The sequence below is a fragment of the Podarcis cretensis genome, assembly GCF_951804945.1.
Source record: "Podarcis cretensis genome assembly, chromosome: 17".
Taxonomy (NCBI): domain Eukaryota; kingdom Metazoa; phylum Chordata; class Lepidosauria; order Squamata; family Lacertidae; genus Podarcis; species Podarcis cretensis.
This window is the reverse complement of record NC_137187.1, coordinates 39,068,161-39,094,845: the sequence shown is the minus strand read 5'-3', so window position 1 is coordinate 39,094,845 and position 26,685 is coordinate 39,068,161. Positions and strand designations below refer to the sequence as shown.

General features: G+C 49.9%; 1 protein-coding gene across 3 annotated transcripts in view; it reads left to right on the top strand.

The window, feature by feature from the left end:
* Positions 1-767: 767 nt before the first annotated feature.
* PLXNA3 (plexin A3) overlaps positions 768-26,685 on the top strand; it is a 71,071-nt gene continuing 45,153 nt past the window's right edge. For 2 of the 3 annotated variants that reach the window (XM_079958875.1, XM_079958873.1), the window contains exons 1-8: positions 2,377-2,461; positions 8,428-9,666; positions 10,334-10,516; positions 18,356-18,484; positions 19,676-19,776; positions 21,439-21,562; positions 23,022-23,172; positions 24,854-24,953. In XM_079958875.1, the coding sequence (XP_079815001.1) occupies positions 8,485-9,666; positions 10,334-10,516; positions 18,356-18,484; positions 19,676-19,776; positions 21,439-21,562; positions 23,022-23,172; positions 24,854-24,953 (1,970 nt within the window). In that variant the 5' untranslated portion in view covers positions 2,377-2,461; positions 8,428-8,484. Of the gene's footprint in view, positions 1,044-2,376; positions 2,462-8,427; positions 9,667-10,333; positions 10,517-18,355; positions 18,485-19,675; positions 19,777-21,438; positions 21,563-23,021; positions 23,173-24,853; positions 24,954-26,685 lie in introns of those variants that run through there. The other variant, XM_079958874.1, reaches the window with a different exon arrangement.

Sequence of the window (26,685 nt, the reverse complement as noted above, 5' to 3'; positions counted from 1 at the left end):
ACTCTTTTTCCACCTACCCCGAGTACTTAACGCCTAAAATATCTGCCTTGCTCCGGATCTGTGTGGGTGGACTGTAGCCATCAAACAAACAAAAAGAGGATGAGGGGCGCACTCTGAATATGTTCAGAGGCACTCTCCCATCACCACAGGTGCCAACTTCAATGTATTGGGGGGCAAGTAAGCTCCGCCCCATATAATCGATCACATGACACAGTGTTATGTACTGAGTTGAATAGGATCCAAAATGCAGCAGTCTGATTGGTCTGCAGGAGCCACCCAATCCAGGTGGAAGTGAATCCGCAACTTGATTGGCCTACAGGAGAATCCCAGAATTGGCCAATCACGTGGGGACCATTGTGTAAATAATGTATATAAAGAAGACACTTTGGGGGAACTTCCATTTCTAGCTACTATGAGCTGAATAAAGAGCATGAAATCCACACTCGACTCACAGTATATTTCACACGGTACACATTATTTGAATGGCAATGTCCATCAACTTTGGGTGGGGGGGTCTCAAATATTTTGTTGGGGGGCCAAAGGGATCTCGGCCCCTGGGAGTTGGCCCTGTGCGTTCTTAGGCTGAGCCACACAGACACCTCGCACTGAAATCCGGTTCTGGTTCGAATGAAGTCTGGCTCCTCCACTTCCGCCCCGTCCGTCTCCCTGATGCGAGACTCCCCCCCCCCCGGAGCCCTCCGCTTGCCCGGCCGCCTTGCCCGCCCAGCCCACGTGGACGCGGCCCTTGCCAGGCTCGGTAGCTGCGACGGCGCTGGCATCTGGTTCTCATCAGAGGCCTCGGGCGGGTTGAGTTTCCGCGGTTTCTGGGCGCTGGCGGTGCCAGGCAGCGGCAGCATTGCAGGCCGGCCGGCCGCGGCCCCGCTTCGCCTCCCCTCCCTTGGATCCCGGCCCGGGACGGGACGAGCCCTTCCCCGTTTCTTCTGAGCCGGGACACTAACTCAGCCCCCGCCCTCGAGCCTGCGCGCTTTGCAGCTCAGCCGGAGCGAGCGAATCCTAGACGGAAGGACCCGGCAGAGGAGGAGGTACAAGACCGGACCGGACCCGGGATATAGTTCGAGAGAGAAGTGGGGGGGGGGGGGGTGCAATGGTTCTAGAGCCCGTGCTTCCATCCTGCCCGTCCCCTGGACCCACCCACGCCCCTGTCTCCCCTCGCCCTCCTTGACCCATCCCACCGCCCAGGTCTCTCCATCACATCCTCCCGCCACCCAAGGGGGCGTCCATCATCTCTCATCTCCTGGCTCCCGTTGCCATGACAACGTGCCTTGGCTGGTACAGTAGCGGCGGCAACAGCGGCAGCCAAAACAAGGGTGCGGGGAGAGATCGGGGGTCTGGAGCGGGGAAAGGGCACGGGGAGCTGGAGAGGGGGTCTGGGGGCGAGAAGATGGCTAGGACCGGCAGAGCTGTTCTTCGGGGTGTCATTGGGGGGCGAGCTCATTTCCAGGCGTGCAACTGGTGTTTCCCCCGCCCTCCGCTTTTTTAGGCAGGGGTGGGGGAAGGACAGGATCCTTAGTCCGGTTTCTCCACTAGGAGGCGCCTTACACACAGCAACGTTGCCTAAGGCCGGGAAGGGGTGTAATTGGGAATTTATAAACCGGGGGGGGGGGGGGTCAGCCCCTTTGCCCTCCACCCAGCAGATTTTCGCTTCTTTTCACGAGGTTCCACCCCCCCGAAATAAATATGAAAGGCGGCTCGAGGATTCTAGCAGCAGAGAGATGGAGGATTTATTATCCTAGCATCTTCCTTTGCTCGCAAAAGAGCCCTCCTCTTAACTCTTGGCATCTTCTCGGGGGGGGGGGGCTGGGGGGGCGCGCGCGCGTGAAACTGTCCCTTGCAAGGAGGAGTGCAAAAGCAGAGGAGGGCGAGAGGGAGCTGCGCACGTGCGCTCCTTGCACCGATTGCCTGGGGAGTGTTCACTTTTGCAGCCAGTTTCTGCCTCGTGGGCTTGGCAAGCCTTTGCTTCCTTCTCCAGCTTGGGCACTTATTTACAAAAAAAACCCAACCCAAGCGGCAGCTCCGCGCGTGCAAGAGCGGGAGCCAGGCGCTTGCCGAACGTCCCTGCTTCTCGCACTGGCCGCCGCCGCTCCCGGGTCTGGATGAATGAGTGCCCGGGCGGTACCATTCCAGGGGCCGGGGGTGCGCGTGCATGGCGACTCCTTGGCGGGGAGGAGAGAGACGGTTCTCCCGCCGCCTTTAGAGGGACGGGGGCTCACGCAAAGGAAAACCGGGGAAGAGAGGTTTTAGGGACCGGGCAAGGAAGGGGTTGGGGAGGGGGCGCTTTCCCCTAAGCCCCTTCCCTTCTTTCCTCCCCCCCCATGCCTTTAATGGTTCTGGCCGCGTTTAAAGGGCTCCGACCGGCTGGGGCGGGAGCAGACGCTGAGCAAGAGCGGCGGCTGGAGACGGAGGCGAGGGAGGCAGCAGGCGGGGAGCGAACGGCGGGCAGGTACAGCCGGGATCCGCGCAAAGTGCCGAGGGGTTGGGGGGACCCGGGGGTGAGGAAGGGAGGGGAGGCATCACCCCACACATGGCCGCCCCACTCGCCCTCCATCGCAGCGCTTTCGAGCCACAAGGAGCGCAAAGAAAAGGGTGGTTTGGTGCTGCGGGGGGGGGGGGGATGGCGCGGGATCCCCCTCCCTTCACTGGGGTCTTTGCTAGACAGGGCGGGGGAGCCCCTGCCTGGTTCTGTGCCAGCAGCAGACGCCCCATCTGTTGCCCCCACCCCTCTTTTGTGGTGGCGCTTCTTGCACTGCCGGCTCTTTTAAGCCCACAGTTCAGGGAGGTTCCTCGCTGATTTTTCTCTCTGCTTTGCGAAGGGGGCTTCCTAGCAAGTGGGCGGCCGTCACAGGAAGGAAGCGGGGCCGGGAGAAGGGGGGAGGCGAAACGAACAGGTAAGGGAATCGGGGCGAGAATGCCAAGTCAGAGAAGACTGGCCGTTTCGAGATGGCACCAGCTGGGTGTGTGTCTGGGTGGAAGAGATCAACTCTTTCCTTCTTCCCCGCCACACAATGATTTGGTTCCTTACCCTGGAAGAGCCCGATCCGGAGTGGAGGAGCCTGGCTAACGCCCATCACACTCCAGCTGGGCTTGACTTGCCTGTGTGTGTGTGTGTGTGTGTGTGTGTGTGTGTGTGTATTGGGGGGGGGGTCGCTTAGTAGGTAACATAGACATCACCTCGCTGGCCCCTGATCTGGCGATTCTATGCGATTTGCCGGTGGACTTGTTTGCATCTGGTTCTTTGCTTTTGTTAAAACGAAAAACAAAACCCCCTCCCTTATCATCATTCCTGGAACCCCCCAAAATTAGTCATTTGTACTGGAGGAATTTCCAAGCATGTTATCTTAGTGGGGCTGGTGAGGATGCAGATTCTGCTGGAGGGGCCAGAATTCCTCCTGCTGTACCTTTATGATGGCTGTTTGGAGTTCAAGGGAGTGGGTTTTGGAGGAGGGGTCTCCAAGCTCTGGGAATTGGGTCAACTTGATTGATGGTGGTGTGTTCTGGAATGGAAGAGAGGAAGGAGCTCTAGGCTCTCATGTACCTTTAATTGAATGCATTGCTTTTTTAGAAAAAGAAGGAAAAAAAGAGGATTTCCTTATTTTGTTAATCCCCACAAAAGATCTGTGAGTGAAATCCAATTGTTCCCATTTTGCAGAGTGGGAAAACTGAGATTAGGCTTACCCCTAGAGGACCTATGGCTGTGATGTTGTTTTGAACCCTGGTTTCCGAGGCCCAGTGTTGTATTTGATGGACAACTCTGAAATGCGTGTGTAACAGGTTGGTCTCTCTCTCTATTGGCAGGAAGATTGGTTGATCCCAGACTGTTCCTCCTACTTGTGCTTCCCTCCCTGGTTGCGGGCGTGATAATGTATTGGGTCTTAGAATGGTTATGGTTGCTGTTCCACCCAGTGCTTCTTCCAGGCCTCTTTCTGGGAGGGGTCTGCTTATAATTCATGCCTGTTAAGGAGGGGAAAGTAGAGAAAAAGGCATTGGGGAGGGGGAGAAGCTTGGTATGTGGGATGGGAGATCTCTCTCTTCTTCCTGTGAGGTGGATGATTGAGAGGCTGAGCATTTGGGTTGGGGGGAGAGGAGGAGGAATGAAATAGCTTGTTGGAGGAGCTATATCAATGAATAGCGAACCCAGCGGTCTGTGGTTTGCTTGGGTTGCAGAAGGTTGCGTTGAATGTGTATGCACATTGGTTAGGATATTTGGAGCGACAGGCTGAGAGGCTGGTGGGTACTGATGTTATGAGGTGGTCTGCTGTGAAGCCACGATCGTGGGTGGGGCTGATTCAGTGCCTTAGTGTGGTGGGAAGGGACAAGGTGGCAGCTGGAAGCCACTGGAATGTGTGTATCGGCAGCAGGAGAGTGTGTGTAAAGACGTGATTGTATATTACACTTATTTATTGCAGTATAGGGTTTGCATGTTTGTTCCAGTTCAGCTGTAGAGTGGGGGGCAAGGTTGCTGGATGACCCTTAATTGGGGGGGGTCCCTTCCCACCACACTCAATAAAAACCACAGAAACATAGTTTCTCCATGACCACATACAGCTTTATACACATCCCTATTTTTAAGTATGCTCAGTGGTCTAAGTAGATGACACTGGGCTAGGCGGACTGATGATCTAATTGGCCTCCCTCCCTCTGTAAGCTAAGGTGGGGGCGCTTGCAGGCTTTGTATGTGTGTGTGAGCGTGTACTACGGTTCTGTGATCTGTGGACAAGAAGTCCAAAATAGCATGGGAATATTGGGAGGTGTTACTGTGTAATAGGTATAGATTTGAAGCTGTGTGTCTGCATTATCTCGAGCTACTCTGTTCTCTAGATTAGACTCTATGATAAATTCTGCAAGTCTCTATCAACAAAGAATCTATAAATTCTGCAAAAATCTATAAATTCTGCAAGTCTCTATCAACAAAGAGTCTTGTAGTTCCTTTAAGACTAACAAATTTGTCTTAAAAGTGTTGGTCTTTCAGGTGCCACAAGATAATGGTTTTGGCTGCAGAAGTGCCATCACAGGGTATTAGGCTCAAAACAAGGCTATAACATTAAAGTGTAGAGTAGCTCTTTATTTTGCTCCATTTTTAAAACATTATTTTCTTAGGAGAAACTGTGTTTATACCACACCTTAGAACAGTGCTTGGTAGGGCCTCTGGGAAGCAGGTAAAATTGCTTCATCAGCCAGCCTTTGCCCACGGCTACCAGTTTGCCCATTCCTGCTTTAATGCATACTTTAGCCACCAGTTCATACTTGCAGCCAGTGGTAAAAGGATAGATTTGCATTGCTTGCTAATGGCTGGAGCCATTGAATTTGTAAGCGTGGGGATAGTGTGTGTTCACCTGAAGTGTAAACCTGTGATCTTGCATATGAAGGGCAGGAAGTGACCACAAATGTTTTCAGAGAGCTGTTTTTGGGACGACATATTGACAAGTAAAGCATGGGAGGAGCTTTCTGAAACCCGGCTGGTGTGCAACATGCAGCTGAGGGCCTGTAGGCACAAGGGATCTAGTTCACACACAAAACCACAGTGCTTGGTTTCTTGTTACTTCGCCTCTTTAAGCTGAATGCGCGATGCCAGTCTAGTGAAAATCATTGTGTTTGAAGTGATGGGGAAATGTGGTTTATGGCCTACAGTTGGGGGTGGAAGGAAGACTGCTTGACCAACAGAAAGTCCCATGTTCAGTCCTTAGCATCTCCAGGCAGGACTAGGAAAGACTGCCAAACCCTGAAGAGTCTCTGCCAGTCAGTGAAAACAAGGCAGGGCTGGTTGAAGGTTGATCTCTAGAAGGCAGCTCTCTATTTTCCTAGCTCATTCAGACATGCAGAGTATTGCCTTGATTATAGAATCATAGAAGAGTTGGAAAGGGACCCAAAGGTCATCTAGACCAACCCCCTGCAATGCAGGAATATCAGCCAAAGCATCCATGACAGGTGGACATCCAACCTCTGCTTAAAAACCTCCAAGGAAGGGGAGCTCACAGCCTCCTGAGGGAGATTGTTCCACTGTCAAACAGCTCTTACTGTCAGAAAGTTTTTCCGTATGTCTAGTCAGAATCTCCTTTCCTGCAACTTGAAGCCATGGTTTCAAGTCATCCCTTCCAGAGCAGGAGAAAACAAGCTTGTTCCACCCTCCATGTGACAGCCCTTCAGATATTTGAAGATGGCTGTCATATCTCCTCTCTGTCTCCTCTTTTCCAGGCAAAACATATCCAGCTCCCGTTCCTCATAAGGCTTGGCTTCTAGACCCTTGATCATCCTAGTTGCCCTTCTCTGCACATGTTCCAGAGTGGCTCCTTGATGATGGAGCCATCATCTATGAACCAGCTCATAAGGCCCCATTTGAATATGAGGTGAACTGGCAAGAACTTCCCATTGAAGCATTGCACATGCCCAGTAGTCAATTTAATTGGGGCCCTGAACATTCTAGGGATCTGTAGTTGAGGCAGGTTTTGCAGTGGCATGTAGTGGCTGAGGGCCCTATGTAAATGAGACTCCCATGAACATGCAGGGCAGCATGGGCAAGTTCTTTTTGCCTGCCCACATTATTTTTCAGTGGTGGCACTGTGATGATGTACATAGCAAGGATCAGGGGCTGCAGGCGCCATTGAGAGCCAGTGTCCCAGTCCAAGAAGGTATAAGACACCTATGCAAAACACTCACCAAGGGGAGCTGGGATGATGGTGCGGCCGTGCCCAAAGCAAGCTAAGCTCTCAAGCCCTAAGAATCAGTCCAGGTTCAAAGTATCATTGAAAGGCAAGGTCAAGGTACAGTCCACGGTCAATAGCAAAGGGAATACAAGTCAAGCAAGGCTGGGCACCTGGAGACCTGATATATTCTGGCCTCCTAGACCACACCCTAACCACAGCTGCTGGTGATGAACATAAGATGATAGTGCAGGATCTGGCCAATGGCCTAACTAGTCCAGCACTCTTTTCTCAGAATGGCCACTCAGATGCTGGTCGGAAGGCTGCGAGCAGGACCCGTGCAAAAGTGTCCCCTCTTCCTGTGGTTTCCAGCAACTGGGATTCAGAAGCATCACTTCTTCTCACCTGAAAACCTTTCCTCTTTAGCAATGCAGTCTGTGGACATGTGCTGTGCTATCAGTCTTCAGGCTGAACCTTTTGGTGCTGGCGTTCTGGAGACCTGAAGAGTATCTTATTCAATGGTCCTTCCCTCGGAGGATCCCTCGGGGCTAGATCCAGATCTGTGGCGTGTTGGGTTTGTCCTCTGAGGTCTGCGTGTTTGGTACCAGGCCACGGCTAGGCATAATGGAATCCTTTTCAGCCTGAGGGCCAAATTCCCTCATGCGCAGCTTTCCTGGGGCCACATGCCAATGGTGGGCTGAGACAGAAGTGAAAGTGAAGGCGTAAGACGTGACCTTCGTACAGCCGCCATGCAAAAGCCAGAGGTTTCCACACACACACAAACTCCATGTCTCCCTCCACCCTGGCAAGCGAGAGGCATTGCCTCCCTTCAAAGACACATTCTCGTTAGGCAAAACGCTTGACAATGGTGTAGAGCAGGCCAGGGGTTGTGTGGCCCAGAGGAGGCTTAGAGGGCCACATTTGGCCCCTGGGCCGGAGTCTGCAGCTCCTGCTGTAGATATTGGGATATTTGTGTGGAGAGAATCCTTGGGAATGAGAAGGGAGCCACCTCTGGTTAGTGCCATCTTTGTTCGTTTTGTGTGACAGGTGGCATTGCTGCCTTCAGCTTTTCTTCATTGTTGCAGGTGTGTGTGTGTGTGTGTGTGTGCTTGTGCATGTGATGCAAGATGCAAGATGCTGTGTTTGCTTCTCAATTCTGTGGGTGCTGTTTCATGCTGTGCATGGCGGGTGCTAATGAGAAGCTGCAAGGGTGTTGGAAGGAAGAAAACGAGTTCCTTGGCGGCTGTGACACTTTACTTGGGGTGGTGGCGGGTGCGAAGTGTGGATATCTAGCCAGATCTCTAGCCAAGAGGTGCTGTTATGCATTTGCAGCCCCTTTTGGGAGGGGCTCTAGGGAGATTTTCAGATTGGCATTAGTAATTGTAAACCTAATTCCAAAAGACTCCCTTTATTAGCAACCCTCCAAATAAGTGCTGCACGACCTGGCTGCCCAGTCCTTCCTGCATGCCTCCTGGGAGGAGAGTTCCACTCAGTGATGGGGGGGGGATCTTTGCCCCTCCAGATGTTGCTGGACTGTAGCTCCCATCCACCAGCGGGGCCAGGGAGGATGGGAGTGGCATAGTACAGCGAGACCTGGAGGACCACACAAGTTCCTCATTCCTGATGTGTAGGATGGCAGCTGATTATACATACAAAAATACATAAACATGTCATTTCTGCTCTGCTGCTGGAGGCTTTGCCTTTTCACTGCACAATGTTGGACTGGTGCTTAACCACCGTTTCCTTTTCTCTTCCCTCCCCCCACTTGCAGGCTGAATGAGCTGCCTGTGTCTGGCCCTGCCTGACCCCAGGCAACTCCCTGGTGATCATGTGGTGGCTGCTACTTATGGCCACCACTACAGCTGTGGTCCTCCTTTCCTCGCCGCCACCTGTCCTGGGCGTTCTGTCCCCACGCGCTGCCTTCACAGTCTCGGACCTGTCCCTCACACACCTGGCTGTCCACCATGACACGGGCGAGGTCTACCTTGGGGCCATCAACCGCATCCTCAAGCTCTCGGCCAACCTGACCCAGCTGCGGGTTCACACCACGGGCCCGGTGCCTGACGACCCCCGCTGTTACCCTCCGCCCGGCGTGCGACTCTGCGCTCATCGCCTGGCCCCCGCCGACAACGTCAACAAGCTACTGCTGATCGACTACGCTGGCAGCCGCTTGGTGGCCTGTGGCAGCGTCTGGCAAGGGGTGTGTCAGCTCTTGCGATTGGATGATTTGGCCAAGCTGGGGGAGCCGCACCAGCGCAAGGAGCATTATCTTTCCGGCGGGCGCGAGCCAGACGCCATGGTTGGTGTGATTGTGGAGCAGCCAAGGGAGCCCAGCCAGTTTTTTGTGGGCACATCCATTGGGGGGCGCTCAGAGTATTTCCCCACTCTCTCCAGCCGCCGCCTGACCCCCGACGCCAGCAGTCCCGAGATGTTCAGCCTGGTCTATCAGGATGAGTTTGTCTCCTCCCAGATCAAAGTACCTTCGGACACTCTCTCGCTCTACCCAGCCTTCGATATCTACTACGTTTCTGCATTTGTCTCCGGTGGCTTTGTGTATTTCCTCACCCTGCAGCTGGACACAGCTCAGACCCCGCTGGAGCCAGCGGGAGGCCCAGGTGGTCCGGGTGTGACTGGCGGAGAGCGGTTCTTCTCCTCCAAGATCGTGCGCTTGTGTGCCAATGACACAGAGTTCTACTCTTACGTGGAGTTCCCGCTGGGCTGCTCCAAGGATGGCGTGGAGTACCGCCTTGTGCAGGCTGCACAGCTGGCCAAGGCAGGCCGCGAACTGGCCCGGTCGCTAGGCATCGCGGAAGGGCAGGATGTGCTCTACGCCGCCTTTTCGCAAGGCCAGAAGAACCGCGCTGCCCCGCCCCGCGAGAGCCTCCTCTGCCTCTTCACGCTGGATGAGGTCAACCAGCGCATCCGGGAGCGTATCCAGTCTTGCTACCGAGGGGAAGGCCGGCTCTCCCTCCCTTGGCTTCTCAACAAAGAGCTGCCCTGCATCAACACGGTACGATGCTGCGCGATTTGGACTCTCCCCCACCCGCAGTTCCTACTTGCTAGTTTCTGCCCCCCCCCCAAGGATAGGACACCCCCTCCCCAAAATTTTGGTGCTTGAGAGATGTTTGGGCCCTTTCTGTCATTCTCTCAACCTCCTTGGTCCCATTTTGCCCCAGAACTCACACGTAACAGCCCAGGAAGTCTTGTTTTGGGTCTTGTGAACAAAACCTGTTACATTTCCTCTGAAAATCGAGGCACAAACACACTGTAGGATAGGGGTGAGGAGCCTGTGGCCGCCTGATGTCATTGAACCAGTGGCGTAGCGTGGGGGGTGCAGGGGGGGCCGGCCGCACCGGGCGCAACATCTGGGGGTTAGGGTTAGGGGGCGCAAATCCATGGGTTAGGGGGCGCAAATTACTTGCCTTGCCCCGGGTGCTGACAACCCACACTACGCCACTGCATTGAACTACAGTTCCCATCATCTCTGACTGCTGGCTGGGGCTGATGGAGCCCAACATCCTCTGGATGGCCACAGATTCCCCATCTCTGCTCTAGAATATAGGAGTTGCTGGGGAATAGAGTGCCATTGTGTACCCAACTCTAGCTCTGTCGTGCAGGGAAAGGGCACCCAATCCCGTTTGATGTTGACTCTCGCTTCCTTGTCTCCCTGTCTCCAGCCCATGCAGATCAATGGGAACTTCTGTGGGCTGGTGCTGAATCAGCCCCTAGGGGGGTTGCAGGTCATTGAAGGGCTCCCGCTGCTGGAGGAGAAGGCTGAGGGGATGGCCAGCGTTGCTGCCTACACCTACCGTGGCCACTCGGTTGTCTTCATTGGAACGCGGGCGGGCAACCTCAAGAAGGTGAGATATTCTCCTTCGGTGTATGGAAAAGGGGTGGGGAGGGAGAATGTGGGAGGGCGGAAGTGGTTGTCTCCACACGAGTGTGGCTGGATTCCCTGGTTCAGTCCCCAGCATTTCCAGGCAGGGCTGGCAAGGAGCCTGTCTGCAATCCTGAAGAGATTCCTCTCAGTGTAGACAACTCTGATTCAGGCAGCTTCCTATGAGACATCATGGTCTTAATCTGAGCTGGGTCTGTGTAAATGAATTAAAATTCCTCAGAAGCCTCCCCTAATCGGGACCATCCTCTCTGGCACAGCTACTGTATTTTCTAGAAGAGATTTCTGTTACTAGTGGGGGTATGCTATCATTTTACCTTCACCAGGAAAAATAAAAATGCATTCTCCAACACAGTTTATGTGGTCAGGTCTTCTCCTTTTTTCCAGAACAGAAGGATACATCTTGTGTAATCTTGTTCAGAACTCCTAAGTGTCACTGTTAGAATTTTAAACAAAAGTCAGTGGCAGCCTGTAGAATGTGAGTGATGCATTGGCTGAGACTAAATTTTTCTGCGCATTGTGGCCACATATTTTGAGTACCTCTGTCTATGTGCTGAGTGCCCTGTTCTCATCACTGCCATCTCCCTAGCTGGGCTCCACACACCTGGGCTGGCAAGGGTGGAAGCAGCTTCCAGGAAATCTTAGGCACCCGCGTGCATTTCTTATTTTTAATTAATTTCACACTTCTGGTATCACATCTTCCACTTGCTGTGCTGAGAGTTGGGCAAGGAAGTGCCAAGAGAATAAAATTAGTTTATGCTAGGAGCTGCATGCTCAGGAATTGGGCCGTGCCCCACGGGACGCCAGGCAACTGTCCCACACCTCTCGCAATTACACTTTGAGGTGGGGAGGGGGTTGCAATGTGGAAACATATCTGGCAACAGTGGTGGTCACTGGACAGACTTCTATTTCATTGGATTTCTTATTCCTCCTCTCTGTGTCTCAGAGCAGGATACAACAACATAAAAATACAATATTAAAACCAGTTAGAACAATTTTCAATCAGAAGAACCGGGTGGGTCCTTCTATTTCAAGTGTCAAAGGTCCAGGTAAATTGCTGGTTACTGTCTCCCCCCCCAAAAAAAAAAAAACAACAACAACCCATAACCCATTCTAGATCTAGCAAAATATTCTAGAGGGGCTCTGAGGAGGCATGCAATGCCCTTTCTCTTTATGGAAAACCTCTTCTCTCAACCCAACCCCCCAAGCATTGCCTGCTGTGCAGTGGGGGTGGGAGAGAAGCCGTTGTTACTGGCAGCCCCCACCCTTTGCCATTAGTTGCCACTTTGCAGAGGCTTGTGCCCAACAGACCTGGCGCATTAAATATTAACCAGGCGGCGCATGAGCTGGCGCACCCCTCCTCCATCTAGCTGGGCGGCGGCGGGGGGGTGTTTCCAAGTCTGAGAGAGGAGCAGAGCCAGATGGAGATTGTAATTGTGCACTGTAAAAGAGCTGGAGGGGTCAGGGGAGTGTCCAGGCATTGGGGTCGCAGAGGCTGAAGCTCAGGTAATGGTGCCTGGTGGGGCAGATGCGCCAGGGTTAATCCTCCCCGCTTTTTCCGCATGTTCCAACCTAATTTGGTTGCCTTTTGCAGCAAGTGTGTGCGTGGTTGGTGGGAAGGAGATGTTGCTGGCAGATGGGAGGCATGCGACCTAATGCCATAAATTATCCTCAGTTAGGTTCAGGGTTCCCTTTGTCACCAGGATGTGACCCCATAATTTACTTAAGGAAACATCTTCCATCTCTGGAGCATGTGAAGTCATAATGTGTTTCCTAGCTTGTACAGAATGCTTTCCCCTCATCATCTGTCTGCATCCCCTGCATCTGTCCGTCTCTCTCTTTATTTTATGTTATTATTTTCTCCCTTCCTCCCTAAACAGTGCCTTGGTTGTATGTCGGCTTTGGTTTCAGTCTCGCTTTCTTGTTGTGTCTCAATCCTCACTGGACAATTGGGCTCCTATCTTTCTCACTCTCTGGGTTACCCACCATTTAAAATTGGCCCAGGGTGGGCCTTTTCGAGGTGCAATGTGGGTGCTTTAGCCTCCTGACTTCTCTGATTCTGGAGAAAACCCAACCCCAGCTGCCCATTCCAGCTTTCTCTCTGCCCCGTGCTGCCTCCCACCCCCCACCAGCTGTGGGGTCAGTTTTGAAGTGGAAGGGTCCTTGGGAGTGTACGGGGCGTCTGGTCCTTGGGGCTGGTGGCCTGGAATTGAGTTACAGCTTGTTGTGGTGGGGGAAGACGGAGAAGAGAAATGCTGTTTAAACTCTTGAACCCCTGGCAGGGGGCATGAAGGGAGGTCACGACCCCCTTCTGTCCCTCATGCAAACGGTGGCGATTCAATTAGGATGGCAGGAGGCAGGGAGGTAGCCCCTCTGTCTGCCTCTCCATTCCCAGATCCCCCTCTGCCGCCTTCAGTACACTAATTGCCTTGTTGCTGTGCAGCCTGGAGCCTCACCCAGGGGTGACCTGCCAGTTCCCCCAGTCAAGTCTGAAAAGGACCATTATCCCGTTCCTTGGGGAAGGGAGGAGGACTCCTATCTGAGTCTCCAGCTCCACAACTGCACTGACCCCCTGCACTGGGCCTGGTTGGTTTGTGGGGGAGGCTCAATGGGGCTTTGTTGGCCAGGATGAAAGCTCCTTTGAGCAATCTCCTGGGGGCAAGTGTGTGTGTGTGTTTGTGTGTGTGTGTGTGTGAGAGAGAGAGAGAGAGAGAGAGAGAGAGAGAATATCTTTCCCATTGTAGGTATTTTCTTCAGATGTGGAAAAGAAAGAATCCTTCCGTTCTGCCCCTGGGCTCCACCTTAAGCCCATGAGGCTACCACATCACTCAAGGGCATGGGGTAGCCAGTGTGGTGCCCGTTTGGTTGTTGCGGACTCCATCTCCCATCAGCCCCTGCCAGCATAGCCACTAGTGAGAGATGATGGGAGTTGTAGTCAAGCAACATCTGGAGGCTTCCTCCACTCTAGAAGATAGTTCCACTCCTGTCCTAGGGGCAACTTGTCTCTTTCCCAGACCACACACAATGGGCACTTTTAATGGAGTTGTGGTTGTGTAGTGTGGTGGCAAATCTTGAGCATTATGAACCTGTGAGGGGGGGATTCACTTCCTTCTGTTGCCTCTCCACTGCCCACCCATCTCTCCCCTCCCAAACTTGCCAGATGCCTATGAGGTGATTTTGTAGTGTTTGCATAGGTTCCAAGGACTGTACTCAGTGCCGGATTTACATATAAGCTAAACAAGCTATAGCTTAGGGCCCCACTCTCTTGGGGGGCCCCAAATAATTGAAAGAAGAAAAAAAGCCTGGATGTAAATTTTCAAAATATAAGATAAAAAACAAATAAAATAAAGCCTACATACAGCAACAGTGTTTTGTGTTGTGTAGGCTCCTATAATGTAAGCCTGCTATGTAAAGGGCCCCACTACCTTCAGTAGCTTAAGGCCTCATAAACCTAAATCTGGCCCTGACTATAGTCTTCCCTTTTTTACTTCATACTTTTTAAGAGAGGTTCGAATAAAGACAATCTATGTTTCCTTCCCTTCTGTTTCTGTGTCTGTTTTGGAAACACAGATGCCTATGACCCAGTTGTCCTTATTTATTGGGAATGTGGTATTTTATACCTGTTCTTGGCAATTTATTGGTGTGTGTTTTTTTAACATTGTAAATAAGCAGTGGAGTCTCTCAAGTTTCACCTCCCAACCCCAGGTCTCTAGGAGCTGTGTTTACACTTCTCTGTGTTTATACATGTGTGCTTCTGCACAGAGGGACACACACAGAGCTGCCGAACCTCTTCCATCCCTCTCCCATTACTCTCTCTCCAGATTATAAATGTTGCTGAATGCGATTAAGGCTGCAATCCTTTGGGGATATCGTGGGTCTGACTTCTGAGTAAACTTCATTAGGGTTGCTCTGTACATTCTCCTCATTATAGAATAGCAGCAAACAGATCTATTTCATGATTGAACTTTTATTGGGTTTTAGAAGGAGGAAATGGTTCTGCTCAGTTTATTCACACACCGCTTTGGAAGCCAGTGCAGGCCAGGCTATTTATCGAGGTTATTTTTAGACTGCTTTTCAGTCCTGTCAGATTCCCGAAGTACGGATACAATAAAATATGTTAACAATTCAAAATAACATTACAAGGAGGGAGGGAGAGAGTGGAAAGAAGCAGCCCTGCATGGGATTTACTGGTCAGGGGAAAGGCCACTATCCAAGCCTGGAACATCTTTCGAGACCCAGGTAGGTAGGAATATAATCATGGTGGGTGGGGTAGGGGAAAAGCACCTGGAGTCAACTTCTACCCCCAGAGTTCTTCAGCCATGGGTCCCCAGGTGTTGTTGGGCTATAACTCACAACATCCCTGGCCAGTTTAGCCAACAGTCGGGGTGATGAGAGTTGTAGCCCATCAACATCTGGGGACCCAAGGCTGAAGAGCAGTGCTCTGCCCTGTTCCCCCGACCTCTTCTCTTTCCGCTGGGCCTTCTTGATGCTGTCTTTGAATTCTAACAACACTTCACGGGAAATCCAGGTCACAGGTGAATCAATTATATCTAATGTTTTGCACAGTGTTTCAAAGTTATCGTCGTTTTAAGATCAGTTTGGAAACCATTAATATTGGGCTGGCTTGACCATGGAGCTGCTGGGCAGTTAAGTGGCTCAAGCCATAAAAGGCCACATCCCATTATCAATTTCAGAAGTGTTCTGAAACTCTTCAGGAAGAAGCATTCATCCTGATGGTTGTGGAACCAGTTCTGGCTGTTGCAGAATAACCAAATGTTTTTTCTTTAAAAGAGAGGGGTATTTTGCCTGTACGTCATTCAGTGCAGGTGTGGTGAACCTGTGGCCTGCCAGATATTGTTGGACTCCCGACTCCCCAGTGGTCCGGGATGGTGGGAGATGTTATCTGACAAAATATAGAGGGCCAACCTGTCCCAAAAGTTCAGAATGCTATTTTTAAAAGTCATACCACTAAATACTGTATGTACTGCAAAGTAACATGTCTTTCCTTTTACCCATTCAAAAATGCAAATATCAAATAGTTGAGTAACTGTCAAAATCATTGACTTTTGGTGTTTTTTTTAGTAAAGTGGATTTTAAGAAAACATAGTGGAAACTCTTTGGGACCACTGCGGGGTTGAAGAGAGGGACAACATACTCTGTCTGCAAAGTGGCATTAAGCTCTAGGCCACATTCAAGCTCTGGGGCCATTTTGGAAAGTGCCTTGCAAATTCCATCTGGGCTCTGTGAGAGTATTTCCTGGGTAATTTGCCAAATGCATACTGTACAACTTCCCCTGTGATATGCAGCTAGTAGCTGGAAGTGAAATATTTTTGCACAAAGTGGTCCAAATTAGTGCTAATGGGGGGTTCTGCACACAGTGGCTAATACAGAAGATTAAATGGGTCTGTGCCTTGGTCAGAGGAAGCTTGTGAGTAAGGGGTTATTAGATTTCTGAAAATTCTCAGGTGTTATGACTCCCAGAAATTTTACTAAGTTCTGCTGTATGACTTTTGAATTTACCAGTAACCATATTAGTAATTCAGATTTTTTTATTGACTTTATTATTTGAAGTACCAAAATAAAACCAAGATAGTAGTCTCTATTTTAGCTTGCAAAAGCAACAATGTCCCTTGGAAAAACAGCCTAAGACAAAGAAACGGGAACATTAATCACAAACTCCCTTTTGCATGGAAGAAATTTTGATTAACTTCTGCAATTCTCCTCTTGTGTCCAAATCTTATGCCTATTTTTAATTTGCAAAGCCAAGCAGAATGACAAAATTGCAAAGAGCAAGCTTTCATAGAGCAAAATTACTAGTTCAGTAGCAGCACAGCAGTGGTTGATCCTCTGCCCCATCGGAAGCCCTAACAGCTAGCTCTGGTCGAGGCAGCAGGTGGGGGCTGTTTTTAAAAAAGAATGTATTTCCTTTTTCTTTTGCTGCATCAGTTCCAAGCTCACACAGCTGAATGGCTGTGTGAAATCTGGCCCATCAGAGGATGCATGGGGGTTTGGATCCTGCAGATCCAAAAGCACTGGCGCCCTGCTCCATTTTGTGGTTTTCTGCTACTATGGATGGAGAACTTCTGCTGATGGGTGGGCCTCCATAGCGGCAGAGACCTGCAGATTCCAGTGGATGGTTGTTTTCACTTAATCAGGATTAGGATTGCACTATCAATTTTGCTAACAAATAGAAAATGTGTAAAAAAAATAAAATAGTTGAATTGCTTCACGCAACACCTCTCATTCCCCAGTACCAAGTCCTATTGCCATTGCTGCTACCACCACCCACCCACATTGCTTCTGTGGGCAAACAGTAGTCACTAGTAAGTCTCAGGGGCCTAGATTTGGCCTTGCATCCTTTGCACTGACCCTTTTCAGTGTGACTGCCATGCCTGTAGAAGATTCAAATACATGTGCTTAAATATATATGCTGCAATATCGTCTTGAAGGTATCCAGCAGTGGGCAGTTTGGATCTCTTTGCTTTGCCCCTCCCAAATTGCAAACTTAAAAGTAAGCCACCTCCCTTTAAATAGGCAGAGCTGTTAATCTTTGGAGACTCCCAAATGTATAATTCGGTGTGGGGTCTTGTACATACCACAGATTACTGAGAATTTCAGCAGTTATGTAATCCAGACTCTTCAAAAAACATTCTTGTGGTGCCTGATTGCCTTTTCAGTACAAAATTTCTCATAAACTTGATACTTCAGGGCATGTAGCCAACATTTATTTATTTATTTATTTATTTATTTATTTATTTATCTGTCCATCCATCCATTCCCTCATTCATTCCCTCCAGTTTTTGCCATTCCAAGCAGCTTGCAAGCAGCTTACTGAGTCCAAGGTTGCCTGCCACATGTTGCTAGTGGATTTCCTTTGGCATCAGTGAGGCACATTTTGTGCAGGTATACTACACTGGGAGGGGTGTTTACAAAGATGAAAGCAAATACCATTTTCATTTGACAAATGGGGAACTGTGGATTAGGGTAACAATTAGCTCTGGGGTTGTTTGTTTGTTTGTTTGTTTGTTTGTTTGTTTTTAAACCACTCTTCAAGTGATGAAGGGTGTGCACCCTTCAGGTGTGTGTGTGTGTATATGCAGCCTGAACCTTTGCTGTGATTTTTAATGCATGCAGCCTTCATAACTTTCACAGGAAAATGAATGTCTGTGGTATATGTGCACCAGCACCAGTATACAGCACCCGAAATATGCAGCCGTCTTGGAGATGGTGGTTTATCCAGCCAGTGTATGACTGAAATTTTAACCCAGATGCAGTGCTCTTTTCAGCAGGCTCCATAGTTTGGAATAAACATTTGACCACCAGGTTTAGGAGATAAACCTGCAAAAGGCTTTTGTCTTCGGGGGGGTGGGGCTTCTGAATTTCCTGTACCATAATATTATGCTGCTAATTCCATCAATCTCATGGTTCACAGTTCCTCCAAGGAAACAATATCCCACTGCTGACACCACATACAAAATGTTTCCTTATCAGCTCTGTAACTCCCTGTGGCACAAAATACTCCACTATATTTGTCTGTTGCCCTTATAACAGATAAAAACGCGAAGTTGAGAGCATGACTTGCTACAGTGCCACCCAGCAAATCAGAAGAGTGCCAAGCTGCAATCTGAACCCAGCTTCAGGCTTTACCTTACCACACCTTTTCGTTTGCCAACAAAGCCCAGTTTTTTGCAAACCCCCTCAAATACTGGATTGTGACCCGAGGAAGCTTGTGGAGGTGAGAAGAGAAGAATACCCTTTACACTTGGCATATAAACAAAGCTGCTCATGCGCTTTCACTCCTCAGGTGCGTGTGGACAACCCCAAGGAGGCCCATCTGTACGAGTCTGTTCCTGTGATGCCTGGGGAGCCGCTGCTGCGCGACATGGTCCTGAGTCCGGACCAGCGCCATCTCTACTTGCTCAGCCAGAGACAGGTCAGCCTCAGGGAGAGGGATGGAGTGGCTTCTGTCGCACTGCAGCTGAGAGGACAGGCCCCTGAGGGGGCCACATTCTCTTGTGGGCAAACTTCCAGGGGCCACGTGACAGTGGTGGGTGGGGCCAGAGGGAAAAGTGGGTGTGGTCAGGGGGAAAAGTGGGGTGGGGCAACAGGCCTGGTTTTTGCTTTCGTACTACATTTCAAATCACAGGCAAGGAAGAGGTATTGTTAGTGTTCAGTAGCAGGGCAGAAGCCCCCAAGGAAGACGTGGAGGGGTGGTGGGTGGGGAGAGGAAGAGCTGTAGAGCTGCATAGCTGCATTTGGGCCCTGGTCCTGAAGTTCTCCACCCCTGATCTAACTGGTACTGTTTTTTGAAGAAAATGATCCAGGCCTTATGCTGGAACATGAGGCAATGAGTTCAAGAAGGCTTGTGAATAATTATTTTCCATCAGAGTCATTTCTGAGCAATTACAGCCACCAGCACCCAACACTTCTGGGGTTAGAGAAATGGGTCTTCCCACTTATAAAAGGCACACATCCCAGACACATTTTTTTGCACTCAGTGCTAAGAGCAGTGCAATTTGACTCTGCATATATTTCACTGTGTTTAAAACATGCCTATTAAGAGGAACTAGTTGGTATTTTATCCTTCTAAGAGGGGAGGGGAAATCTCTAGTGCATTATTGGGGACAACAGGTGGAAAAGGGGTTTTTGGGGTGTGTATGGTTCTTGGCAAAACTTCTCTGGAGAGACAAGATCCCTAAAGCTGCAAAGAGGCAAAACCTGTTGTTTTGTGGAGGAGGCAGCTGTGAAATTTGACATTTGGAATGGAATCACAGTGCTGTTCGTGAGACAGGATCAGATGCTGAGGTTAAGAGTATGATTTCTGGGGAAGAGGCTTGTAGGAGTTGGGGTTAGGGCTACTGGGAGGATGGGTGCTGTGCAGAGCTGCCAGCTTTCCCCACTCTTTATCAGAGTATTGTGCAGTTTAACAGCAGGCAGAAATTCAACAGGTGCCTTCCCCAGTACCAGAAACCTGCACCTGCTGGATTTTGACTTTGTTGTGGATCTGCTCAAGGCACAGAAGCTTTGCTGGGGGCAGCGGTGGAGAGGAATAGCAACCCTGATACCTCGTGATTCTGATGAGGAGAAGGAAGGCCTTGTCTAATTATTTAGCCCTTCCCCTCAGGTGGTCCGGCTCCCCGTGGAAAACTGTGAACAGTACTCGTCTTGTGCTGAGTGCCTGGGCTCCAGAGACCCACACTGCGGCTGGTGCGTCCTGCACAACAGGTGAGTGAATTTCCTAACACGCACTGCCCGCCCCCCGGAAGAAGCACTGTACAGGCTGGCAGGCGAAGAATCCATGATCCAACAGTAGCACCCCCTTCCCTCAAAAATGCTGCTTTATTTTCCCACCCGATGTTGGGGGATCAAGTAGGGAGGTGGCAGCCCAGTGTGAGACCCCCTCTCTCCTGCCTCCTGCTGTGGCCTCCCTCCCTCCTCCTCCCCCTTATCTAGCCTCTGCAGGAGCCTTAATCCTATTAAATCTGCCAGCACTGAGCTGACTAGGAGGAACAGTTAGAGGGGGTTTTGGGGAGGGGGAGAGGGGGAAGAAGAAGAAGATAGCAGCGGTTGTCCCTCCAAGAGAGTGGGAGGTGGTGGGTTTTATTTCCTGCTCCCTTCCACTCCCACAACCCATCACTCGATGTCATATTGAGCAAGGCAGCAGGGGGGAGAGCATGGGGTGTCTTCTGAGCCCCCGCCCCCATTGAAAGCAAGCTTGAGTTTCATCCTCCCTGCAGCAACAATGCCTCCTGTCTCCCCTGCGTTTCATATCCCCCCACCCTGCAGGAGGCAGAGCGGAGCCAGAGCGGGTCGGGGGGGGGGAGATGGGGCAGAGGGCAACCCCACTCTGCCAGCCACGGCTGTGTCTCTGCTAGCAGATGTTTCCCTCCTGACTTTACCCTCCCTCTTCCCTCCCAATTCCCTATCACTGCCTCAGCACCTGGCGCAGCAACTTGCACCTCCGAGCTTAATATAGAATTATGTGATAATACTTGGAGGGGGGTGAAGAAAGAGTGAGAACGGAGGTGACACCCCCCCCACACACACAGTAGTATTGGGTTTGGGGAGTGGAGAGGGAGAGAGAGAAAGAGAAATAAGAAGTAGTGGGAGCTGCTGATTCTCTTAGGACTGCTCCTCCACTCCTGAGCCAATTCTTCCCCCCCCCCCCCCACTTGCAATCCTCTGCTCTCTGAATCAGCCACGGAGGGAGTTAGGAGAGGGCAGGAAATTCCTCTTTCCACACTACCCAGCGTGGTCTCTCTCTTCCTTGACCGGCAGTGTGAGGTTTGCTTGCTTGCTCGCGTCACTCTCCCTCCTGCCAACCCTTGTTGGGGGGTGGGCAGCATTTCACTCTAGCCTCCCTGAGCCCCTTGGAGAGGAAGGGCGGGATATAAATCTAATAAACAAACAAACCAACCCTTCCTCAAGGCAGGCATCTCCCTCCCCAGCTCCCCAAGCTCCTTTGGTTCCTTCCAGCACTGACAAGCCTAACAAGCCTCCAGGGGCTGGAGCGGAAGCAGTCGCTTCCTCGCCACCCCCCACTCCCCGTATGCGTGTGCACACCTAACACACCTGAACTGCTGAGCCTTCTCTGGCTTCTCTTTCCACCCCCATCTCCCTTGCCAACTTTTCCCCTGCCAAAACCTCCTTCCATGTGTGCTGCTTTCTGTTGCCAGATCAGTAGACAGTCTGCTCCGCTGAGTGCTTTGATAAGAAGTTCTGTTCCTTTAGTAGCAGATCCCTGTGAGCTCCTCCCCCCACACCCACCCCAGTCCCATTGGTGGCAGCAGTGGCCGAAGGCTATGGAGAGGGGCAGAATGCAAGGCAGTGAAAGCATCCTTTGCTTTCCCCTCCTGCCCAAGCTGCCTTGTTTCTGTTGCTGCTCAGGTGTTGCAGAGAGAGCGAGTGTCCCCGCGCCACAGAGCCTCACCGTTTCACAGCATCTCTGACTCAATGTGTGCGGCTGCTTGTTGAGCCCAACAACATCTCGGTGACAGAGCCCAGCATTGTGGTGAGTCCTGTGTACACCCCTTGCACCCGCCTGGATTTTTGGCTTTCCGCTCTCCTGTGTTTCTTTGGCAGGGAACCTCTTCTGTGTTTGCAGGTGGTGAAGCGGGAAAGTATTGATCCCGCTCCTCTTTCTGAGGAGGGGTCCTTTCCTTAGGCTTGTGTTCTCTGGATAATATATGCCACAGTGACACAGTCCTGAGCTACATCCCGTTTTGATTGCCATAACCTGCTCTATGTGAGACTCTCTTTGAAAAGTTCTAAGAAACTCCCAGCTGGCCCAAAAAGCTCCAACTAGATTGTTGACCAGAGCTGGTTAGAGGGAGCAGACCCTTCCCTTGTTCTACAACAGCTCCAGTGCCTACCAGTCTGTTTCCGGGCACAATTCAAAGTGCTGGCTAGGATCTGTAAAGCACTTCACAGTTTAGGCCCAAGATATCCAAAATGGCCAATGTAAATACTAGGCTCAATTTCCTAGCCTGGAGTTGTACTCGCGACGCCCTTTGAAGACATTCATCAGACAGTCTGCTGGCAATTGTTTTCTTTTATGACTCGCCAACTACATTGACTATGGAATTATTTGCAAACTGCACCAGTAAACTAGCTTAATTGGCTGAGCCCCACAACTGGAGTGTGGCTTAATTACCAGTTTCCTTCACCACCATTCCAAGCTCTGGTTCCAGCTGTTCAGGCTTGTACCAGAGACACTCTATGCTTTATGCCAATTGGGGCCAAGGCCGTGTGGCTGCTGGGACTGCAGAACATGGGATTGGCCATACAATCCAGATTCATAAGGATCTTAGCTTTATTTTAATTTGTTTAAGAAAGCATGTTTCTAGCCCTTATGGTTGTCAAGATATGCTTGAAAGGGAGTGACGTGACACCTGGTGGCATCTCAGAAGCCAGGTGAGTCACTGAATAAGGTCGGTGGGCAGGCCTTCAGTGCCCTGCATAGCTTCTTGCTTTGTGCCACCCAACCCAGCTCATAGAAACAAAACTAATTTTTGCAAAATACTGACGTTTGCAGAAAGTGTTTTGCGAACTAAGATAATTGACATGGAAATTTCTTCTTCACCTCTATAGTTTATGCATGCTGCAGAGTTATCTTGTGGCATAAAATGTGTCAGGGAGCATGTAGCACATGGGTCACCAATGCAACGCATGCACCCACAGAAGATTTTCTTGGCACGCAGAGGATCTCTTTCCCCTCTCCTGCCCTGTTGAAATTCAGCTTGAACGAAGTATTCTGTTGTAGCCAATAGAACAGGGGGCAGAGTGTCCTTGATAGCAGTGTGTGCCTGGTGCCCATGGCAGTTTATCCAGTTTGCAAATGTGCTCATGGGCTGAAAAGTGACCCCTAGTGTAGAGGAACACACACACGGTGCCCTCTTCCTTCCCTTGGATATAATTCCCAAACATTTTAATCTGTCTAGTGACTGTCCTCTCTTGGGCTGTGTTTCCAGCTTCAGCTTACTGTCCACAATGCCCCAGACCTGACAGCCGGTGTGATCTGCTCCTTTGAGAGCCTCGGAGAGAGCGAGGGGCAACTGCAGGTGGATGGAGGGATCCGATGTCTTTCTCCTACATTGAGGGATGAACCCCCTGGGGAGTACGGTGAGCGCTTGGAGGTGGGGAGGGAAAGTTGGTGAAGCACAGTGGTTCTGAGAGACTGAGCTATGAGCTCGAAGGAAGTTTCTAATCTGCATGAACATGCTACCTAGGTTTGTTTTTGTTTTCTTACATATTATTTTGTTCTCATTTTGTATTTTAATGTTGTGAACTGTCCCATGATCTTTGGATGAAAGGCAGTACAAAAAAATAAATAATATTAATAATAACAGGTGGCTATGGAGTAAACACTGTCTATCCTAGCCCCTGACTCCCCATCCTTTCTCACTCTGATATGCAGTAACACTGAGCTGCTTTACAAGGCACAACCACGCAATACATTTAAAGCATTCTTAAAAAGGTAAAGGATCCCTGACAGCTAAGTCCAGTCGCAGATGACTCTGGGGTTGTGGCGCTCATCTTGCTTTACAGGCTGAGGGAGCTGGCGTTTGTCCTCAGACAGTTTTTCCGGGTCATGTGGCCAGCATAACTAAGCCGCTTCTGGCGCAATGGAACACCAAAACCAGAGCAGGGCATGGAAACGCCATTTACCATATTTTTCGCTCCATAAGACGCACCAGACCATAAGACGCACCTAGTTTTTGGAGGAGGAAAACAAGAAAAAAGATATTCTGAATCTCAGAAGCCAGAACAACAAGAGGGATCGCTGCAGCGATCCCTCTTGCTGTTCTGGCTTCTGGGATAGCTGCGCAGCCTGCATTCGCTCCATAAGACCCACACACATTTCCCCTTACTTTTTAGGAGGGAAAAAGTGAGTCTTAGAGAGCAAAAAATATGGTACCTTTCCACCAGAGCAGTACCTATTTAGCTACTTGCACTTTGACGTGCTTTTGAACTGCTAGGTTGGCAGGAGCTGGGACCGAGCAACAGGAACTCACCCCGTCGCAGGGATTCAAACTGCTGACCTTCTGATTGGCAAGCCCAAGAGGCTCAGTGGTTAAGACCACAGCGCCACCCGCATTCTTATACCACCTTAAACAGTCATGGCTTCCCCCAAGTTTGCAAAGAGTGGTGGGAGTTGTTAGGAGACCGTATTCCCTGCAGAGCTACAGCTTCCAGAGTTCCTTGGGAAGAGGGACTGATTGTTAAATCACTCTATGAATCGTAGCCCTGTGAGGGAAATCGGGGTCTCATAAAAGCTCTCAACACCATTAACAAATCACTGGATTCTTTGGGGGAAGCTATGGCTATTCAGAATAGTATAAGAGTGCTTTAAATGTATGGTGTGCTTGTGACCACAGTGTCATAAGGATTACAACGCTATTTTGTATGTGAAGCACTTCAGAATATTCAAAGTGCTGCGTTTGCTGCTGCTGATAAAATGTAGGAAAGGTTGGGACCCAAACAGCACTTCAGCAGGGGACCCTCTTTAAATCATGGGCTGAGCTCTCAAGATCACTCTGTACAGACTGGCTACCACTCTGGTGCTTCCTTTCCCATTCGCAGCTGGAGGTGTTCAGAAAATGGTCAATGAACTATTCCCTCTCCGCCCACATCCAGACACAAACTTTGTAAATCAGATGCTTATGCTTATGAGAGGGGAGCTTCATCTGCTTTCCTAATTTTGAGTGTGTAACTTCAAGTTAATGTAGAATGTGATCTTGCAAACAGATGCTTACTGATCTCTCTCCTTTCCAACCCCCCCCCCCCCGCAATACCAACTCAGGTGATGTTCGCACTGTTAGACTCCGACTTCTCTCAAAGGAGACAGGGGTTGAATTCGCCAGCACTAATTTTGTCTTCTACGACTGCAGCCTTCTGCGCACGTGAGTTTTGACCCTGGGGCCATAATCTCCCTTCTTCAGACCCCAGACCTGGTCCCAGCTTTGAGCAACTGTCCCCTCACCCCAAGACAATGCTCCTTAGTCTTGATTTCTTCCCTTTAGGAAGAGCTCTGATCTGGCAAACTAAAGGCCTATTCAGCCAACATCCTGTTGCCCAAAATGGCCACCCAAGCGCTCCCGGGAGTGCTTAAGTCTTATCTTACCCATAAAGCACCCATGTTGCATGTCTTTTACTAAGGACGTCTATATGACATTACATTTGTGTTGTAAATTGCCCTGTATATAAATTTACTAAATAGTAATAATAATAGTATTCTGCTGGGAGCTGCCCAGAGTAGCTGGGGAAACCCAGCCAGATGGGCGGGGTATAAATAAAATACTACTACTACTACAACTACTACTACTACTACTAATAATAATAATCTGTGAACTCCAGCTGGGGGGCCCACAACTTGCATCATGGGCTAATCTAAAATGGGCGACCCAGCCAGATGGGCGAGGTATAAATAATAAATTATTATTATTAAGTTATTAACATAATAAGTTTTTATATGTGCTGAAAGCCACCCAGAGTGGCTGGGGTATTGATGATGATGATGATGATGATGATGATGATAATAATAAATTAAATATATTGTGAATAAATAATCAGTGGATCCCCAAATGCATGTTTGGGTTAAAGGTGGGTCCCGGGTCTGAAAACAAGGAAGAGAACTAATGTAAAGGCTGAGTTGTTACCTTTTCCCTCTTCAGCAAATGCTCCCCCCCCAGGCTTCCTTCCACTATCTTTTACAGCAGTGTTTCCTAAAGTGGGTGATACCGCCCCCTGGGGGGCACTGGAATGTTCTGGGGGTGGTGGTAGTAGCCTTGGGTGCATTTGGGGGGCATTGAATAAAAATAAGGGGGTAGAAGCATAAAGAAAGAAGAGAATTTTGGAAAATTATTTGTACATGATGCTTACCGTAAAGTTGGGCACTGTTGCAGGATGGCATCCACGCCTCCCCTGGTTCCAGCAGGGTTTTCCCGGGCTTGTCTGAACACGTTTTGGCTTCACCCAGACCCGGGAAGTGGATTGCAGCTATAGTACAAAGGTTTTTAATTGCATTTCCTTCATCATATTTAGTGGAACATGGCTTCAGTGTGGTCACAAATCTGTTAACTAAAAAAAGAAACTGACTGCAAATAGCTAATCATGGTAATTTGAGAATGCTACTGACAAAAATAGAGTCCAACATTAATAAATTGATAGCAGTGCACCAGGTTCAGCCTTCTCATTACTATTATTTTTAATATTCGTAATTTTTATTTTCATATTATCCTTCGTTATCTAATTTTTGTGTGTGTAATGCAAATGTTACTATGGTTGATTTTAATAAATTTATAATTACAGACTTCAAGGTGTCTTACTTACAACATCTTTTTTACTATGTTGTAGGACGTAGGTAGAAATATAGATACATAAAATAATGCACATTTGTTACTGCATCTTTCTGTTCTGTTAAAGAAGATAGATTTCCAGAAGATAGATTTAATGAAAAGGATGGCGGTAGGCCAGATAAGTTTGGGTACCTCTGATTTACAGAGTGTCACCAGAGTACAGTGGACGCTCAGGTTGCGAACGTGATACGTGGGGGATGCACGTTTGCAACCCTCAGTGTCCGCAACCTGCAGCACCGCATCTGCATATGCGCGGGTTGCGATTCGGCACTTTTCC